Source organism: Antechinus flavipes, chromosome 3 (genome assembly GCF_016432865.1).
Source record: "Antechinus flavipes isolate AdamAnt ecotype Samford, QLD, Australia chromosome 3, AdamAnt_v2, whole genome shotgun sequence".
NCBI lineage: Eukaryota > Metazoa > Chordata > Mammalia > Dasyuromorphia > Dasyuridae > Antechinus > Antechinus flavipes.
Genome location: NC_067400.1, coordinates 475,786,628 through 475,801,786, shown reverse-complemented (window position 1 = coordinate 475,801,786; position 15,159 = coordinate 475,786,628). Strand labels below are relative to the sequence as shown.

General features: G+C 38.9%; 1 protein-coding gene across 6 annotated transcripts in view; it reads left to right on the top strand.

The window, feature by feature from the left end:
* FLI1 (Fli-1 proto-oncogene, ETS transcription factor) overlaps positions 1-15,159 on the top strand; it is a 163,365-nt gene that overhangs the window by 89,652 nt on the left and 58,554 nt on the right. For all 6 annotated transcript variants that reach the window (XM_051986694.1, XM_051986698.1, XM_051986696.1 and 3 more), the window contains one exon: positions 1,047-1,255. In XM_051986694.1, coding sequence (XP_051842654.1) covers positions 1,047-1,255 — 209 coding nt within the window. The remainder of the gene's footprint in view (positions 1-1,046; positions 1,256-15,159) is intronic.

Sequence of the window (15,159 nt, the reverse complement as noted above, 5' to 3'; positions counted from 1 at the left end):
AGTTTCACTCAGAAGGTGGCAGCTGGGCTGAATCCTGAAAGAATCTCAAGAGTTCTGTTACCAAAGCTAGATTCCTTGGACTCAGTGACCTCATCCATCTCTGTGTCTTTGCACAGAACTAGCTTTGGTAACAGATAGAGTGCTGGCCATAGAGTCAGGAAGACCTGAGTTCACATGCTTCCTCAGACATTAGCTGGATGAATCTGGGCAAGAAATTTAGTTTTGGATTGCCTTAATTTCTCTATCTATAAAATGGGGGGAAACTTGTGATAATAAAATAAAGTAATATTTGTAAAGCATTTTGCAAATCTTATAGCTCTCTGTATAAATACTAGTGATAATGATGATGAGGAGGAGGAGGAGGAGGAAGAAAAGGAGGAGGAGGAAGAAAAGGAGGAGGAGGAAGAAAAGGAGGAGGAGGAGGAGGAGGAGGAGGAGGAGGAGGAGGAGGAGGAGGAGGAGGAGGAGGAGGAGGATAGTTTATTCCCAACAATCATTCCCTTTAAGAAAAAGAAAAAGTGTACTGGTCTTTAAAATACACTGAGTCTTTGAACCAGCCTATCTGGGTTTAGGGGTGAGGTGCCAAATGGAGTTCAAAGATGATGAATTTAGAGTTAAAAGGGACCTGAGAAGTCACAATTTAGACCAATCCTTTTCTTTTATAGATGAAGAACTGAGTTCCAGAGAGACTAATTACTTTGTTTACTGTGATGCTGTAACAAATCATGGATTCAAATCCAGACTCTGTGACTCCAAATTCAGCACTTTGCCACTCTCCCAAGCTGGACCCCAGGGGATGATCCCCTTCCCCACTTGCTCCCCCTCCTTGTCTAGCCAAATAAAGAACCCAACATATTTGCATAAAGTTTGAAGTGGCCCTGGGCCTATGATTCAACCTGCACTTGCCCAGAGGGGACTTTCAGATGAAGAGAGCCCCAGGGCATCTCTGGAGTGGTTTGACAGCTCAAATTGAGAGAGCAAAAGCCACCTCATGGTTGATTGACTTGTGACACTTACAGACTTTCTCCCCTCTCTTGGTCTTCCAGGAGGCTCTGTCGGTGGTGAGCGACGATCAATCTCTCTTTGACTCCACATTTGGAGCAGCTCATCTCCCCAAGAACGACATGACTGCCTCTGGCAACCCTGACTATGGCCAGCCCCACAAAATCAACCCCCTCCCACCTCAGCAGGAGTGGATCAACCAACCTGTGAGGGTCAATGTTAAGAGGGAATATGACCACATGAATGGATCCAGGTAGGAGAGCTGGGATAACAGTTGCTGATGGTTCCAGCTGATGGGCTGGGAGAGAGAATGCCATGAGTGCAGGGTCGCAGGAGTTGTTGGTGGAGGGAGGGGGAAGGGAGGGAGGGATTGAAAGTATGAATGTGTGTTCACCAGATGTTCTTCTGCTGAGGCATAAGGCCTCATTATTCACTTATGGTTTCTGTGGCAGGCAGGGCTCCAGTGCTAGGCAATTGGAAGTCTGGGTCAGTCCACAAAAGGCAGCTAAGATGAGGGGGCCAGCCCAGGGCACTGTGGAACTAGTCTGATGGTGCAGTTGAAGGGGGCTCCTGCCATGTCTGGCTGGGCATGGGAGAGCTGCCAGCCTTCAAAAACTCTGCCTTATGTAAGAGTCTGCTCTTAGGACCATTAAATCAATAGCTATTTATTAAATATCTACTATTTGCCAAGCCCTTTGCTAGGCTCTGGGGATACAAAGACAGTGAATGAAATAATCCCTACTTTCAAGGAGCTGATATTCATTGAGCAGTCACCAAATACTTAAGTGAAATCAAATCAACAAGAATTTAAATGCCTTCTACACATTTATTTACATGCAAACCACTGTGCTAGACCCTATGAAAAAGGAAGAAACAAACAAACAAACAAATAAAAAAGCAAACAAACAAAGGAAGAAAGGAAAGACAAGAGGGAAGGGGGAGGAGAAATGGAGAGAGCAAGAGAGAAAACAGGAAGGAAACAAAAGGGGAGGAAAAAAGGAGGAATAGAAAGAAAGAAAGAAAGAAAGAAAGAAAGAAAGAAAGAAAGAAAGAAAGAAGAAAAGAAAGAAAGAAAAAGGAAGGAAGAAAGAAAGAAAGAAAAAGGAAGGAAGAAAAGAAGGAAGAAAGAAGGAAGGAAGGAAGGAAGGAAGGAAGGAGGAAGGAAGGAAGGAAGGAAGAAAGAAAGAAAGAAAGAAAGAAGGAAGGAAGGAAGGAAGGAAGGAGGAAGGAAGGAAGGAAGGAAGAAAGGAAGGAAGGAGGGGGGAGGGAGGAAGGGAGAAAGAGAGAGAGAGAAGGGAAAGAGGGAGGGAAGAAGAGAGAGAAAAAGTAGGAAGGAAAGAGAAGGAAAGGAAAAAAGGAAGAAAGAAAGAAAAAAGAAAAAGAAGAAAGGAAAGAAGGAAGAAAGTAGTTTAGTGAAGAGTAAAAAGACTTCATGAAGCAGGTGGTATTTGTAGATGGCTTATAAGGTTTTTTCGGATTTTTGACAAGTGAAGCGGACAGGTCACTTAAAATAGAAGGTATGATTTAAGAAGAATATAGGAGGAAGAAACTTCAAAGTATGTTGTAAGAATGAGAGGTAGTCTATAATTACATGTAGGAGAAATAGTGGAAGATAAGAACTACAGTAGGCCGACTGGAATCAAATACTGAGAGGTTTGTGCAGATAATAATAATAATAATAATAATAATAATAATAATACAGATATTAAGTAATGAGTCTCAGAGAGGGAAGGGAGGCCAAATATTTGAAACTCAAAAATTTAAAAACCCAGGTATTCAAAATTATTTTTTACAAACAATTGGTAAATATATATACACACACACACACACACACACACACATATATATATATATATATATATACACATATATATTACTAAATTAAAAAAAACAATGGGGTGCTACTGAAGGCTATAAAGGAGAGCATTGACATGATTAGAGCAGTCCTTTATGAAGATTAGTGAAGGACAGATGTAAGGAGAGTCTAAAATCAGGGAGATCATTTAGAAGATTATATAAATAGTTCATAGAAGAAGTAAGAAGCCTAAACCTAAGATATTAAAAGTTAAAGAGAAAGGGAGAGGAGAGGATCCTTGGAGGTAAATAAGAAATGGTGATTGATTAGATGTGGAGAGAAGAAAAGAAGGAAGAATCAAAGACGATTAAAAGGTGTTAAACCTGGGTAGCAGTTGCCATTTACAGGAAGCAAGGAAAGCAGAAAGAGTTGGTTTGGGAGAGAAGGAGATGAGTTTGGTTTCACATGCATTGAGTTTAAGAGAGCCCAGGTGGAATTATCCAGCAGAATGTTTCTGAAAAGATATGACTTTTGGTCATAGGAGGTCAGGGCTAGAGATACAAACCTGAGACTCACCTGTAAAGAGGTGAGGAAGTTGAAAGAGGAAATGTAACAACAAGGGAAGAGAGTGAAGTGAGAGTAGATAGCCAAGCCAGAGCCACCACCTCCTTCTCAAGGAGTAACAAGTACACTCCAGACCTGCCTGTGGGAACCCCTAACTTCACCACATTTCAATCCCACTAACCAAAACCAGACAGAGCTTGGGCTCTCAGCCACATTCTCATGCTTTGGGGCAGCAGAGTAGCTTAGAGTCTCAAAACTCTGTCTCTATTTCTCCCTATCTCTGTCTCTGTCTGTCTCTGTCTGAGTCTCTCTGTGTGTTTCTCTCTGTGTCTCTCTGTCTGTCTATCTGTCTCTCTCCCTATCTGTCTCTCTTTCTTCCTTTGTCTCTGTCATGTTTCTGTGTTTGTATCTGTGTCTGTCTGTCTCTCTATCTCTCTAATTCCCTTTCCCTCTCTCTTATCTCTGTCTGTTACTCTGTTACTAGTTATTAGTTACTCTTACTATCTCTCTCTCTGTTTTTCTGCCTTTGTCTCACTATCTGTGTCTGTCTGTCTGTCTGTCCCTCTTCTCCCCCTCCCTTCCTCTCTCTTATCTTTGTACTCTGTCTCTCTCCCCATCCCTCTCTTCCTCTCTCCACTCCCTCTTTTTCTGTTTGTCTCTCTTTTTCTCTGTGCGTCTCTCTCTCGCTATTTCTCTGTCTCTGTGTCACTGTCTCTGTCTCTGTCACTGTCTGTCTCTCTGTGTCTCTGTCTCTGTCTCTCTCCATCTCTGTCTCTCTGTGTGTGTATGTGTGTCTGTGTGTGTGTGTGTTCTCCTCTGTCTCTGGCTCTCTCTTCCTGATAATAACCAATATTTGCATTGTGCAGTAAAACTTATAAAACTTTATCTTCATATTAGCTTCCTAATAACACTGTGAAGTTCTATATATCTGTTTTCTCTGACTCTTAAGATAGTATCTGCCTCTCCACATCTTTCTATCTTTAAGTTTACAACTAAGATTCAGGGATATTGTGTTAGGAGGACCCCAGATACCTACAGTCATATTAAAAGTCCACGTGCTGGTACTCCCTATCTCACTCAAGCAGTGAAGTAGGTTTTACAGATAATTACAGATAATATTATTATCCTCATTTTATATCGTGAAAAACCAATACTCAGAGACAATGGGAGGTTTGACTCTGGTCACACAACTATTAAATATTGGAGGATTTCAACCTGAGTTTTCCTAAATCTAGGTCCAGCCTCCACCAGACTGACTCTTTTTTTATTAGTTGATAATTGTTTTTGCATGTGAAACTGCAAATCTATTTTGTACAACTTGCTATTCCTTTTAAATATGTAAAAAAGTTATCATGTAAATTCAGATCTTCTTGATTTCAGACCTGACAATTCCTGAGCCATAAGCTGCCTCAACCAGATAGAATTAGAATACAGAATTTGTTTAGATTGACTCGTAATGGGATTTGTGAGTAGGCACTCACAATAGTTTTGCAGAGTAGAAAGAATTAGTGATGTTACCCATTTTATGGCTGAAGCAACTGAAACACAAAACTAATTAGAGATAGGGAAACAGCTGAGGTGGCATGGGGCAATAGGAAGAGCACTAAGTTAAAAGTCACAAATTCTGAGTTTGAATCTTGACTTTGCTATTTGCTACCTATGACACCTTGAGGTTAATCTTTTATGTGTCTCCATTTCATCCTCTTTGAAATGAGTCTAGAAAGATTACTTCTAGATCCATGATTATTCAGCTAGTGTGCTCTGCTATGTCATGAGGCTTAGAGGGGCTAGTATTTCCTTGTGGCTTTGGGTCCAGATATAGGAAAATCAGCAAACAAAGAAACATGGAGGAGTCGGAGGTTTTGTGGAAGATGAAAGAAAGGACAATAAATTAAAATTTTGTCCTTCTGTGAAGTCAGGAGCCAATGCTATCTGGCTGGGAGAAGGGGAAGGAATTAAAAAGGAGAAAAAAGAAATTTACATGATAACTTTTTTACATTTTTAAAAAGAATAGCAAATTGTACAAAATAGATAACTCTTGGAGACTTCGGTTTTTTTCAGTTTATCCCACAGTAAATAATTATATTAAGGTCATCTATCTACCTATTATATTCAGCTCACAATGTCACATTTTGAGGGGAATTTTCACAAGCTGGAGCCCATGTGGAAAAAGATATAAAAGGACAAGGGGAAAAAAGCATGTTATCCAAAGATTAGTTAGAGCAACAAGAGATGCTCAGGCTGGAGAAGAGAAGATGCAGTAGGGAAAGACATGAGGATGCTGTCAAATACTGGAAAGATAATGCAGTAGAAAAAGAATGTAGTCTTCTTGGGTCCAGAGGACCAATGGTTAGAAGTAACATGCAGTTAGGTGGTGAATTTAAATCTGGACTTAGACACTTAATAATTGTGTGACACTAGACAAGTCACTTAACCTCTGTCTGCCTCAGTTTACTGAACTGTAAAATGGGAATCATAACAGCCCTACTTCTTAGGGTTGCAGTGAAGATTAAATGAGATAATAATTGTTAAGTATTTAGCACAGTGCCTGGCACATAGTAAAAGCTATATAAATATTAGCTATTACTAATTAATAGGGAGATCAATTTCTTGGCTAAATATAAGGAAAATATCCCTTCTACTAATTAACAAAATCAATTTCTTGGCTAAGTATAAGAAAATATATATTGAGTTATCCCTTCCACATCACTATTTTCCCCATCATGTTTTCAATATATCGTGGGTTGGCAGAAGAAATTAAATGGGAATTTGGGGAGAGTTTTACAGAAAGCCGCAGACTACACATGAAGGCCAGCAGATGACACACAAAAAGTTTAGAAACTTAGAAATGCAGGGATGACTGTATACCAAAGTGGAATGTGATTCTTTGGTCTGGAAGTGGAAAGGAGTCAGGTAATGAGTTCCCTGTAATTGAAGGTCTTCAAACAAGGTCAGATGACCAGCAGCAATTACATAAGATTCATGATTTGAATAGGAATTGGATGGGATGGCCCCTGAGGTTTTTAGAACAGTTTGAGATTCTGTGTCTCGATGGTATGCCTTGACCACTGTGCCCTTTCTGCTTTACAAAAGCAGAATAAAGAGGGTGTATATGAGGGGGGTGTTTTGTGAGCATGATGATGCTGAGCCTTCCTTCAGCCATGACTTAGCTATGACTCACTTGGGCAGCAGCTAAGGGTCAGGTGGAGAAGCGTGTTCTTTGAGAGGTTCAGGGGCAGTATGGGTTGCCCTTGCGTTGGGAAGTTTTGTTGTCTTTTTCCTCAGATTTTCCCACTGTGGTTAAGCTTGTTGGGGTTGGTTGTCCCTGAAACAGCATCGCCATAGGTTCTGTATTAGATGCAGATTCCAGTGACTTGATCCAAGACGTGGTCTGCAAATAGCTCTCAGCTGCATCCTGTCTCAACCACGGGAATTGGAGAAAACATCCCGTGTAAGAAAGAATACCAATTTATGGAGAGGAAATGCATGAACTGCTTGCCTTATGTGCATGGTGTGGAACCTGAGTTTTGAGTTGTAAAAGCACTATATGGCTGCATGAACTGTATATCTATAAGGGATCTATCCTCTTCATATTTTTTTTCATGTATAGAATGTTAGTATATGCCTGTCATATGTGTTCCACCTGCCTGGCTTGTGAAGAATATTTCATTTTTTGCTTTCTATATCACTGGTAACTTTGTGTGTGAAGTTGTGTTTATGAGTCCCATTAAATCCTAATTTTCCCATTAAATCCACAGTTTCTATGGACCTAGTATCATCAGTGAGAGTACCCCTTCTAAGGGTATGGATTACAGTTCCTTTAGACTTATCCTGAGCCTTTGGGATTCTTGCCCATGTCTTTCCAAAGATTTTTCTTAGAAGATCCTCCCAGTATGATGGAAGCCATTCATTAGTTTTATTAACACATAGGTGCCAGTGTTGCACATAGTCTGTCCATTTGTTGCCCTTCCCTCTTAAAACATGAGTAATATCTCTCCTGTTCTGGTCATATGTGACTTTATCATGAATATATCATTGTTGGTGGTATGCTGTAACTTTCTTTATGCATCTTTCTAATATCCTTTGGGTTGTTTGAAAATGTGAGTGAGAGAACACACATAGGGAAATCCATGTAATTTCTCTAGACCTCAGTTCCCTCATCTGTAAAATGATTACAGAGTTTCTAGTTCTAAATCTATTTGATCTGTACACTGGTGTTGTTGTTGTTTTTTTTTTTTTTTAAGACAGATTTTAGGGATTCTTGAAAGGACCAAACAATTCCCCAGGTAATACATTCTTGTCCCTACCTTTTAGTCAATTGTCCATTTATAGCTCCTGTCATGGGGTGGCTATACATTCTGTTGTATATGGAAATACATAAATTCACATATTTATTCTGGATCACTCCTGTGTTTTCATTATTGTAGGGAACTTCTAGGTGAGAAAATCCCCTCTGCCAGTGCAGGTTGCCATCTTCTCTGTAGTTTATAATATGAAAGAATTGCCTCGGGCACAGAAAGACTATTTAGAGAATTGTGCCTGAGCCATATAGCTAGAGGCAGGATTTGAACTGAGTTTTCCTGGTTTTGAGAAAGCTTTCTAGTTCTAATATCACACTGCCTCTTATGTGTTTGTATATATGTACATACACATATACATATATTATGTATGATTATATATGTATGCACACATATCTATATACATATGAATATTTTGCATTTGTATGTACACTTAGACACACATATACATAGATGTATATGTTTGTGTACATAAGGTATATACATATATGCATATATGTGTGGATGTAAATACATCCATGTATATGTAGATGTGCATATGTAGTTGTATCTCAAATCCCCAATGAAGAAGCTTCCTCTCAAGGCAATTTTGGATCTAGTCTGTAATTATTAGTTACTAGTAGTTATTAGACTAGTTATTAGAGAGTCAATATAATATGGCTATACTATTTGTGTGTATATGTGTGTGTGTCTATATAGAAATACTTATACATGCACACACATATATACATACATTTATAAAATGTATTTATAAAATATTTATATTTGTATTTATATGTATTTATAAAATATATAAAATATATTCTGATCATTGACTCAGTGGGCTATGCATCCAATTAACATGCTTCCATTTGAGCAAACTGAATTTTATATTTTTTTAATCCCAATGTAATTTTTTAATCTGTTTCAAGTGACTTGATTTTAGTGAGGAGCTTATAGCGTTCTAGTGTTTAACACAGTTAGTATTATGTCATATGTGAACAGGAATATTTAACAGAGCTCACCATTCATAGAGTATCCCTCTCTTGTTTGTGCTCTAAGGAATTCTCCATGACATCGATAAGCACTTAAATTAGTCATTGTTTCCATGTTTTATACCTCCCTTGATATCGATACTCAGCACATTGTTATTCAAAGTTATTTCTGTGATTGCATTTGTCATAGGACTTTTTTATGATTTTAACATATGTGTGTGGAGGTATTGTCTCAGGAGGGTCATTAAGGATGCATTATGTTCTATGAGTCAAAGGTGGTTTTGTTTTGTATTTTTCATCAACAAACAATAGACAACAGGATATTCTATTCTTTGCACCTCAGACAGTTGTATGGCTTTGAAGATGTAGTTCTTGTAGAAAATCTTATATAAAAGTCTTCCTGTTTTCTTCTCATAGAATCATAAGTTTGAGGACTTAGACAAAAGAGTAAAATGTGGTGGAAATATTTTCATTAAAATTATTTCTATATGTACACAGATCTCAAAGATTTTTGTAGAGACGACACATCATAGATGTAAAGCTGAGAGAGATTTTAGAGTCTGAGCTCCTTATTTTATAAAATAACTTAGACTGAATGAGGTTAAGAGACTTAATCTGAATCATACAGTAGATATACAAGACAGGATTTGAATTCAGGTCTTCTTGACATCAAACCCAGTGTTCTACAACAGCATCACTGAGGAACTCCTGATGGCTTCTTGCTTATGTTTTTCATATGTTTAATGTTTTTTTCCATTCTTTTGTAATCTTTCCTTCTTTGAAATAGCTTGGAAATTGTTTTATAAGGGACAGTGAGGTGGAGCAATGGATAGAGCACTAGCCCTGAAGTCAGGAGGACCTGAGTTCAAAAATGGTCTCAGACACTTAACATTTCCTAGCAGTGTGATCCTGGGCAAGTCACTTAATCCCAATTGCCCCAGCCAAAAAAAAAAAATGTTTCACAAGAATCTATCAAGAGCAATGAGATAATACAGTGGATAAAACAGTAGGCAAAGAATAAGGACTTCAAATTCAGCCTTAGACCTTTGTCATTTGGGCAATTCCCTTTTCCTTTGTCTACCTCAGTTTCTTCAACTATAAAAAAGGAATAATTGTGAGAATCAAATGAAATAATATTTGCAAAGTGTTTAACACCATGCCTGGTACGTTTGTTGTAGGTGCTTTAAAAATGATTATTTCTCTCCTTCCTTTAAAATTGTGTCACTTCCATTTTGGATACATTGGGTCTAGTACAGTTGCTCTTCTCAACTTCTTTTTCCTAACTAGCACTGCTTTTGTCTCATAAACTTGGACTGTATTAAGGTTATGGAACACAACAAATGAGATGGTTCCATCATCATAAATAGGGAAAATGTATCACTGTGGAAAATGGAAGATATGATTCATTTCATTTTCTTTTGCTGTTTTCATTCTAATTTCTAAAAAACAATTAATTATAAATATTTTACTAAGCATCAGTTCAATTAAGCTTTGTGATTATTTACATTTAAAGCAGCTAATTGTTTTTGTCATGTCTGACTCTTTGTGACTCCATTTGGGGTTTTCTTGGCAAAGATATGAAATACTTTGCCATTTCCTTCTCACTATTAAGTGACTTGCCCAGGGTCACATAGCTAATAAGTGTATGAGGCTGGATTTTAACTCAAGAAGATGAGTCTTCCTGATTTCAGTCTCAGATCTTTATCCACTATACCATCTAGCTTAAGATGACATAATGCTTTTAATCACTTTTTCTCAAGTTTTCATCAGGAGTGTTTGTTCATTCCATTTATTTTTCCTTTTATATAAAATTTACATATATATATACATACATACATATGTATGTATGTATACTCTGTGCTTCAGGTTTTTATTTTTGTTTTGTTTTTTTGTTTTGCACTATTTCATAAAAGTCTTTTCATATTTTTTATATTCTTTATACTTATTTAACTTAATTACATTAGGATGTTCCTTTCTTCCAATGATCTCTCTTGGAATGATCTTGTTTTATTTGATCTTATACCAAGGTATTAGAATAATTATTTTCCCCTCAAAGTCCTCTTTATATTTAGCAAAGATAGTCTTTGAATAGAAAATAGTCTTTAAAAATTGACTGATTTGATCTCTTAGCTGACTAAGGGACTCTTAAAAGTCTTCTCCAATACCACCATTTGAAAGTGTCAATTCTGCAGTGCTCAGCTTTCTTACACTTTCCCTACTCTCATGTACGGTAGGATCTTGATATGTTGGCCTGATTGCTGCTTGTCACTCATGTCACATCATCTCCCAATGTCAGTTTTTTGTATGGGCTGCTCCTACAGCCTAGAATGCTTTGCCTCTTAGTTCCTCAGCTTCTTGTAAAATTCAGTTCACATTAGATCATTTACTTTGCCTAGTCTCCCAATCCTAACCTTCAAAGTTAATACCAGCCTTTTAAAATTATTATATTTACATTGTATGCATTTTGTATATACAGAGTTATTTGCATGTTGTCTCCCAATACAGAATGTGTTCTGTTTTTGCTTTTGTATCCTCAGTGCTTATCCCAGTGCCTAGAATATAGTAAGTGTTAAATAAATGCTTATTGACTGGCTGTCCCCAAGAACCTTTCTTTTTAAATTATAATAAACCTAGTGTGAATTGCTATGTCCAGATGGAGCTTGTTGTTCAGTTGTGTCCCACTTTTCAGGACCTTGTAGAGGTTTTTGTTTTGTTTTGTTTTGTTTTTTGACAAAGATACTGGAGAGATTTTCCATTTCCTTTCCAAATAGATTAAGAGACTTATCCAAAGTCATACAGCTAGTGAGTGTCTGAGGCTGACTCCAAGCGTAGTTCACTACTGTCCACTGAGCCACTTAGCTTCCTCTTCCTTCAGATGGGGTTAACCTAGTTTTAGCTGCCTCCATGCAGATTTGGGAAGGTGTGAAAAAGGATTTCTCTCTCTCACTAACCAGCCTTGATGTTATCAATGCATTGGAGCTCCTGATGAGAGTTGCCTAAGGTACAGAGAGGTTGCAATTTATTTAGATTTGCAAAGCCAGGATCATAAGGCAGGACAAGAATCTTCCTGAATTCAAGTTGGGTGCTCTTTCTCCACCTTTCAGAAAGAGAGCACTTCAAATAACAAGCCTAGGGCTATAATTTTGCTTTTCGTACTCTTCCTCTTTCTCAGCCTTTCAAACCCTCTTGATCCGTTTTAAATGATCTGAGATTTGGAAAATAAAAAGGGTGTCCATTCTTTAAGACTCCCTCTCCAAGTACATTAAAAACTCTAGGTGGAACATATATTTTATAGATTGGAGAGAATCTTAGTAATCATCTATTCCATTCTCTTCATTTTACAAACTAGGAAACTGAGGTCCTAAGGGATTAAGTGACTTCCTTAAAATCCCAGAGGCAGTCAGTAGCAGCCCTGGGATTTGAATTCCAGATTGATTGAGCTTAGATCTAATGCTCATCTACATCACGGACCCCCCCAAAAATGTCCCTGTTGTGGAGAACCAGTCTAGAGTATTTCTTCTCTCCTGATGCCCTGCACTATATTTTTTACTCCTCCCCTGCAATGGAGACAATTAAGCTATGCCCTCTTAGCCCCTTTGCCCAGCTCCATTGTGGCAGCCCAGGGCTCTTCAATCACCTATCTTATTGCCACCAGCTGCCTGATGGCCCGACACCCTCTGAGCTGCAAGCACAGGTCTCAATACCGATTAGCTGGCAGTGCCGGCCGGCTGAAGAACAAAACCCGCTTTCCCTCCCCTGCTCCCTCCCTCTTGTTTTCATCGGGCCCTCTTCATAGGCTCCAGCTGCCTTGTTAAAGAGTAGCTTTTATGTTGTGCTTCACCTGTACCAGAAGCAATAGTTGTTCAGTGTATGGGAGAGGGAGAGAGGCTTGTGTAGTCTCTGGGGGATCACAATGCCTCTGGAGCTCTGAGAATGGAGGGAGACCTAGCAGTCGGGCAGGTAAATGTATGGCTTTTTTTTTCTCTTCCTGAACAGTGTGACTTTTCTGAAGTTAGATGGCCAAATTGGCTCTTTTAGGTGAAGGCTGGCCCGAAAAACTGTATTGTCTGTAATTTGGGGTTGGGACTTAGCTTAAGAGAGCTTGCTCCATGGAAGCTCTTAACTCCTGAGTTGGGGATCTAAGTGGTACCCATTATTCCCACCAAAGTAGTCAGTCACAAGGATAACCTTGAAAGGCAGTGGGGGCAGATGTGTATGCAATAGTGGGGCAGCAAGGAGGGAATGTAGCAAAAAGATAGAAATCTGAGAACAAACTTGTCATATGTACGTGACGAGTGCCCTACTATTACAAAGAAAACAGGCACAAACATCCAATGCTTGCCCACAAAATTTTTTTTGAAATCTCCATTTTTCCCAGTCCCCACTTCACTCTCCCACATTTTTGGGGGACACTTCTTAGTTCCTTTGATCCTCCTTATCTTTCTGGGGGTTTCTTTTTTTCTTTTCCATGGAAGACCTCTCTTTTTTCTATTAAATGGAAGTTTCCTTTTCTCTATTCTTAGCAGAATACTTTCTTAGGCAACACCTGTAATTTAACCCCATCCATTTTTTTTCCCTCAGTCCCTAATAACAAGGACAACCTCAAGACTTAGTATGTGCTGTCAGTAACAATATGAAACATCTTCCACTAACATCTTATTTTGGGAAGCTCCATAAATTTCTATTACGATGGGAATCCACTTTTCTCCTTTTACTTCTCAGGAGGCTACTTTTTAACCCAGAATTCCCCAAAGGATTAGGTCAGAGGTGACAACAGCTATACCCATCTCCCTCCTCCAGCACCCCCACCGAGAAAGTCTCAATTGCAGAGATCAGATGACCCCTTAGTCCCTATCTTCCTATCCTTATGATTTCTAGAGATTTCCTTCCTCTAAGGAGATACTTCTCCCTTTGCACCCAGACAGGTCCTATTCAATTTCTATCTTTTCCACTCTGCAGTTTTTCCCTAACCAAGAAAAAAAGTCACTCTCCCCTATTAAAGGCTGACTGAAACTTCTAGCCTTCTGTTTTTCTTGTTTTGCCTATGAGTTCTAATAAGAAAGGGCCCCCAATGATTGGGGAGGGAAACATATACAGAGTAGGGTTTAAGCCAGAGGCAGTGTGTTTCAGAGGTACTTCATCTGAAGCCAAACCTTCAGCAGAAGTCAATTCACCAAACTCTGCTAAAATAAATAAATAAATTAAATAACAAAAAAAAAAAAAAAAATCCCTGCCCTGATGTGCTACTTACTGCTTCTTTTAACTGCCGTGGGGACATTAAACCTTCAGCAATTTGGGACTCTGAAGGCTGGCTTTTGGGTCTCTGCCTGGAAAAACAGTAGGCGAATAGTAAAACCTTAAATTCTAACATGTGTAAGTTATACATCTTATTTTCATTTTCAGGCCATGTTTCCCCCTGTAAGACATCAGGAAAAAATTACCGTCTGACTTCTAATATCTCAGTGGAGCATTTATCTCCCAGCTATGATAAGTGATCTTCAATATTTTTTTCCCTTCAGATTAAGAAACAAATTCATTTAATTTTCTTTATTGAATGTGCTCAGACTTCCTCTACCCTGCCTGGGTCTTTGGGGTGCACTGTGCTATAATTCTTTCCCTCTGGGTTAGTGGCTTTTATCCAGGTTGCCACATTTCCCCTCCCCCCTTTTTTTCTTTCTTTCTTTCTTTTTTTTTTTTTCTTTTTTTTTGCGGCATTGCTACCACATTGGTTGAGTAGCCCTGGGGGACCCTCGGCTACAAATACTGTTTCAGACTGTCTTGAGATTTCATCCGCCTGCCTTAAAAAAATGATGGTAAGCAATGCTTGGGTCATTGGCAAGAACAAGACAGACAAATATGCTGGAGCTGGAAGCTGTCTATCTGAACCTTATCTGAACTTATTGGGTTTGAAACCTTGGTCGGAAGCCCTTAAGAAAAGCATCGTTCTTGCAAGGTTCTTTGTTGGTTATAACCCTAGCAAGAATCCCCCCAAACTATAACAGCTTGGCTTTGGCCTTTGGGAAACATCCTTGGCTCTCCTTCTGCCCAGGGCCCTTCCCTTTCTCATGGTGAGCCTGGGCAGCATGGGAAGAAAATCCAGGACTGAATTGAGAGTCCAGTGAAATAAATAGGAATTTTCAGTTATTTTATGTGATTTTTACCTCCAGGGATCAGCACTGATGGGACCAAGGCGAATACTCCAGGCTCATGCATCTGCTTTTTGCTTTTGTGGTAAAACGGACAAGTCACTCTGACTATATCTGGGCATGGATGTTGCAAGATGTTAAGCCCTAATTGGGGCTTGTGTAATGAGGACTCCGTTGTGTAACTTGTTGCATTAAGCATGTCCGCATTGTTTCCTTTGTGAATATTGCCATGGAGGGTACAAAGGCTTAGGGCCTGTAACTTTTATCTTACAGGGGACTGGGAATCAAGACTCCTGAGTTCTATTTCTGCCTCAGTTGACAACCAGATGTTTTGAAACTGATTTGTCACAGAAGCTAAGTCAGAAGATCTAATTTCTGAC